At 36.8% G+C, this 6,014-nt stretch overlaps 1 protein-coding gene across 1 annotated transcript in view; it reads right to left on the bottom strand.

Annotated features, from left to right (window-relative positions):
- The window catches only part of LOC102862421 (sucrase-isomaltase, intestinal-like), a 146,647-nt gene that overhangs the window by 50,447 nt on the left and 90,186 nt on the right, over positions 1-6,014 (bottom strand). The window contains exons 8-10 of the mRNA XM_006888238.1: positions 4,946-5,071; positions 4,444-4,575; positions 1,101-1,214 (exon numbers count right to left, since the gene is read on the bottom strand). Coding sequence (XP_006888300.1) covers positions 1,101-1,214; positions 4,444-4,575; positions 4,946-5,071 — 372 coding nt within the window. The remainder of the gene's footprint in view (positions 1-1,100; positions 1,215-4,443; positions 4,576-4,945; positions 5,072-6,014) is intronic.

Genomic DNA, 6,014 nt, shown 5'->3' with positions numbered 1-6,014 from the left:
AATATCTCTAGTACCACGACCCCTTCTGAAACCAGCCTGGACTTCTGGTAGTTCTCTGTTGATGTGCTGTTCCAGTCGTTTTTGGATATAGTCTCTATAAATTTTCATTAAAATGAATAAAAATAATTTATAAGAATGGAATTTAAAAAAAAGAAATGTATGATTATGTGCAGCAGTCCAGATAAAGAAATGCATGGCAAAGTGGACTGCGGGTTTGGGGGAGAGGAAATTGTGCAACAATGAAAGAACTTTTTAAAGAAAAAGTGAACTGTGGTAGGGGTAGGGAGAAAAATTTTTATTTTTTGTAAGAACCTTTTTTTTGAGATCCTTTGAGCAAAAGTTTACAGAGAATGTGGGGTTTTCTTTCAACAATTCATACATAATATATTCTGTGACATTGTTTACAATACCCACATTAAGACAGCAATCTTTCCACTTCATTTCAATGATTCTTGTTTCCATTTGTTCTTATTTTCTATACTTTCTTGTATTCTATGTTTTATCATTGGACAAATGCAGACTTTTTAATCTTATATAGTTGACTGTTTGAAAGAGTACATTAGTTCCCTTATTACTTGTCCTTCAACTGTCTATTGGCTGAAAAAAATGAGTTAGCAGGCATAATTTCATCTCCAGGTAAGTATATAAATCCACATGGAAGCAGAAAGTCAGACTTTTCCTATGGAGCCACTCAATAGGTTTTAATCACAACAAACATTTTGGTAAACAGCTTGGTGCTTAAGCATTATGGAACCAATGCTCCAGTACTACAAAGTCAGCACAATCAGAAAAAAGTTAAAACTCAAACTACTCGTCTTTAAGTTGGAACCATCTTATAGCTAGTCCTCCATTGGGTTTCCAAGGCTGTAAATCACAAAAAAGACAATTGCTCATTCCTCTCCCTCTTAGTTTCTGTTAGTAGGTTCAAGTGGCCAAAGAATATGGGCTTTGGGTTTAACACAAATCCCTACGGACTAAGAAGCACATAACTGTCTTGAACAGGTGAACAGGTGATAGCTGTTCAATTTGCCATGTGTATTATACCTGTTTATCACTCAGTGATATGGAGACAGACATATCTTCTTCCCTCATGGACTTACCTTGCCAACAGCTGGTGTGAATCCATCGGAGTTATTGATCCATATTCCCATTTCCTGCCCAAGGTCATAAGGCTTATAAGAGCCTGGTGGTTCATCTTTTGTCACAAAGGGATCCTGCAAATGTCCATAAACATTGCAATAAAAATAGCATAATAATTGAACTGTGATTATAGATGTTACTGCAGTGTTAGCCTAAAATTCCCCCCCCCTTTTTTTTCATTACCCCAGCCCCCTATGGTTTCCAATTACTTTCACTGCAGTACATACTCTTGGAAATCATTGACAGCTGTGGGACGAGGATAAGAGAGAAAGTGCTTCCCACACTGAATAGCAAATCTTGATTAAGACTCTAATGTTGAAGCCTTGGTGATGGTGATAGAGGGACAGTGGCATTGCTGTGGAGAAACTGTAGGAAGGTGTAGCCAGAAGAGCCCAGAGATAAAGGCCAAAGTTAAACGATTTTGCTGTTCTTGCCTTGAAGATGGAAAGAAAAGCTGCTTGTTGAAATGAAACCAGAGCCTGGACTAATTGAGAAATTCTGCCTTGGGACAGCTGGGCTACAACCTGGACTTATATTGTGAGATATTCTTTGCCTCCCCTGCTCTTCAATTTATTTCCCTAATAAATGCCATTCTTAGTATCACAACTGTGAGCAAAGTATGTGAATCAACAACAAATAAAGGAACCCCTTGCTGCTCATGTGGCTCTAGAGCCACCATTGGGCTGGGTTAGGGCTCTACACCTGCTTTATCTTCTGGGGAGGTAAGACTCTGTGCTATTCTCACTCCCTCTGGCCTTTTCAGAGAGATGCTCCTGGCACTGTGTCCCCAGATCTCACTTTCTGCTTTTCAGACATTTACAAAATTACTTGAAATCAGAACATCTATTATTCATATAAGCAATGCATTTAACACTGTCTATATTAAGAATTTTCCCCCTTATTAAGCATAATTATATAATAATTTTCATTAGTTTTAGTGCTGTAAAATGTAGTCCTTGATAATATAAACTTAATTTAACAATACAATTGGTTGTTTCTGATTAAAATCTCTAATTTTACTTCATTTGAACTTATCTGTACCCTTCTAATACTGGAGATACTTAGCATACAGCCATCCCTCTTTGCTTATTTATCTCTTAAATAAGAGAAAATAGAGAAAGATGTAAAATCCTCTTGGAAGAAGAATTCAAGATGTTAGAGTTGTACTCTCGGTGATGCTCTTAAAAAATAAAGATAAGTCACTTGATTTTTGTGAAATCCAAGTTTGTCTTCCATAAAATGAGGTGTAGTATGAAAATTCTTAGGATCAGTATCTCTAAAAGTAAGTGACTCTGGAAATAGTGGTACAAGGGTAAAGCCTATGGTTTTAAAACATGTATCCCTAGCCCTAAGAGAGATGCAAATTAAAACAACTATGAGATATCATTTCACCCCAGTCAAAATAGCAAAATTTAACAGAACAGCAAGCAACAAATGCTGGCGAGGTTGTGGAGAAACTGGAACCCTGATTCACTGTTGGTGGGAGTGTAAAATGGTGCAACCCCTGTGGAAAGCAGTATGGCGCTTTCTCAAAAAGTTGCAAATAGAGATACCATTTGACCTAGCAATTCCACTACTGGGAATATACCCTGAAGAGACCATAACTGACATCCAAGCAGATATATGCACACCCATGTTTATTGCAGCTTTGTTCACAATAGCAAGGAGTTGGAAACAACCTAAGTGCCCATCAACAAACGAATGGCTAGAGAAGCTGTGGTATATTCGCACAATGGAATACTATGCTGCATTAAAAAACAAGGAACTCATGCAATATTATTCAAAATGGTTGACTCTGGAGAACATTATGCTGAGTGAAATATCCCAGTCACAAAAGGACAAATATTACATGATGCCACTGTTGTAGAATGGGACTGTCCTTGGGGTTGGGGAGAGACTGAGTAAGATGGGTTCAATAATGTATACTGCACTGAAACAGAGGAGGGAGAGAACCGGTTAAAATAGAGATATAACTGGGTATTTCTGTCATCACAGGAGACTAGAGCGAGGGCTACATGGTGGAGGGGACCTGGGGGAGGGTTTGTAAAACAATGAAAGAATCTTTTCTTTTACTTTTCCATAATTTTTGGACTCATGTACTTATAACTTGTTAGTCAAATTTGTGTCTTCTAGGTTGCAACACCCCCATGATACATCTTCAAGGATATGAACGTGTACAACCAAGCACAATCAATAAGAGTGCATCTAAATTCCAAAATCAATCTCCATAATAGTCTATGTGTTTCCTACTGCCAAAGGGGCCCTTTAGAGTAGTGAGAGAAGATCTTCACCCTGAAACCCACAGCGTCCCTTTTCAGCAGGAAGTAGCTAAGAGAATACGCCATCCCCTTTTCCTTATGACTCAGGGTGAAGTCTCTCTCAGGGAGGAGTGATAGGGAATGGCAAAGGACACACTGACAAAGAAGATTAATCAGAACTGGCTTTGACAAGCACTGTGGCATTTGGACAAGAACAAACTGGGAGGAGGGTAGAGAGAATAGTGCAACAATGAATGAGTGGAAGCCCAAAATCTCTGTAAATGTTTATGAAAATTAATAAAATATAATTATAAAAAAAAATAAAATAAAACATGTATGCCACAAATATTTATTGATCACACCACAAATCTTTTTTCCTTCCTAAACTTTTACCATCACTGTCTGTTTACTTTTAAATATTTCTTCATAAATTCTTGCTACATTATTTCTGGTAGGTAACAAATTCATATTTCTTTGTTTAAAATATGACTCAATAATTCTTGCCATGAAATCAGATGATACCTATAGCTGATTGTCTAGTGGCTTTTCAGAGGCTGTAAACTATAAGGGAGGAACGTGTCCATCTTCTCACTGAGGAGTAAACCATTAAAGAGGTGCTTAGTAACAAAACTCCCTATAGACTATACATTGCAGTCCCCTTGATTGGCAATAAGCCAGTCATTAAAAACAAAACTCTATACCTATAATACTTAAGCACCATAAATTATATAATAATTATAACATAGTGACATTTCCTTTCATTACCTTAAGATAATTCTAACAAAATTATTTCATAAATTACAAAGAATTTAAAAATCTTTTATCTGTATTAAGTTTTATAATTCCTCTATCACTTGTTATAATTTCTGTACCAGCTGAATAATATGACATATCTCATAATGTATTGTCCTTCAACAAAACTATTTTCTTCCATACTATGATACATCTGGAAACTCTACCTTTTTTATAAGACAACTGCAAAATGTATTTTAAAATTGCTTAGAAAATGTGAATTATCATGTGTTGTTTGTCCAAAGAAACTTACCAAAACAATAACGTAACGTATTCCTTCTTCTTTCAGTGCCTTAACATACTGAGGCAAATTAAAAAAATTACTTTTATCATACGTGAAGTCCAACTGACGATCCATGTAGTCGATATCACCATATTGAACATCCTGTACCAAGAAGCATCACAGAGATGATCATCAAGCATTAACAAACAAGGTAGACATATTTTATCAAAGAATAATTAATAGCTAATGGGTGACGATATTTAGCTTGAAATTTAAATATTGGTATGAGTTTCAGATTATCTTCTGAGTAAAACAGAACGAAAAGGAAATATATATATATATCTCCCTGAAGGCAAGAAGTTAGAAACTGAGAAATTAAGAGAAGAGTAAACAAAAATTATGCCAATTCATTTCTTGACACTTTTAAAAATATATGTATGAGTGTGTATAATTAGCACTATAATATAAATATCTCACTCTCTGATTTCCAGTTTCCTGCCACTTTTTATCATAGCATTTGGGGTACACTTACTTGAGGAACATCAAATTCTTTTAAACGCTCAAGTGTATCCTGCAGCACTTCTAGATTATTATAGCCCCATCGACTCAGGTGGAATCCCAGAGACCAGTATGGAGGCATAAATGGTCTCCCAATAGCCTGTGAAAGTATATTAAATCCAAACTTGTTAGTTGTGTGTTCACAAATGCTGATTTTTTAGTTCCAGAGAGCATAATGCTGACATCAACCAATATGGTAAATTTCCCTATCATGTTGAAGCTCTAATAATCACAGAGGAAGAGCCTGCCCATTCCCCCCTCTCAGAACTATTGGTAGATTTGTAATGCCAGAGAGGCAGCACCTTCAGGCTAGTAGAGCAGCTCCCTACAGATCATGCCACCAGTGTTCCCTTTAAAGACTCCAGTCTTTACTAATCAAAATAGGATAGAGAAAACTATTTTGCAGATTGTGTTATTGTTAAGTGTCATGAAGTTGACTCCAACTCATAGTAACCTTATGAATCACAGATCAAAGCCTTGACTCTATTCTGAGTCATCCTCCTGATCTCTGACATGCTCAAACCCACTCTTTTGTTTAGCAGCCAGATTCTTTAACCACTGTGCCATCAAGGCTTAGGCTTCAAACCCACACTTGTAGTCACTATATCAACCCATCTTTTAAAGGCCTTCTTTGTTTTCCATGACCCTCTACTTTTCCCAACATGATGTCTATTTCCAAGGAATGGTTCCTTCTGATGACATACTCAAAGTATGTGAAATGAATTTTCCCCAACTATGCTCTAAGGGGCACCCTAGTTTAGGGGCCCCTTAGTCCTCAATCTGACATCATTAGCTGCACTGCCTCCATAATATATCTTTGTTATTTCGGCAGTCCATGGAATATTCGCTACTCCTTTTCAATACCACAATTAAAAATCACTGGTTCTTTATTGTTCTTCCTTATTCATTGTCCAACTTTCAGATGTATACATTGTTTTAAGGTGCCATGTAGTTGAGTATGAGTCATAGCAACCCTATGAACAAAAGGTCTGAACTCTGTCCTATCTTGTACCATCCTCATACTTCCTGACACACAAGAGCCC

The sequence above is a fragment of the Elephantulus edwardii genome, unplaced genomic scaffold, assembly GCF_000299155.1.
Source record: "Elephantulus edwardii isolate Elephantulus edwardi_28Jun2011 unplaced genomic scaffold, EleEdw1.0 scaffold00065, whole genome shotgun sequence".
Classification (NCBI taxonomy): Eukaryota; Metazoa; Chordata; class Mammalia; order Macroscelidea; family Macroscelididae; genus Elephantulus; species Elephantulus edwardii.
The sequence above is the reverse complement of the archived record's forward strand: the minus strand, read 5'-3'. Positions and strand labels throughout refer to the sequence as shown.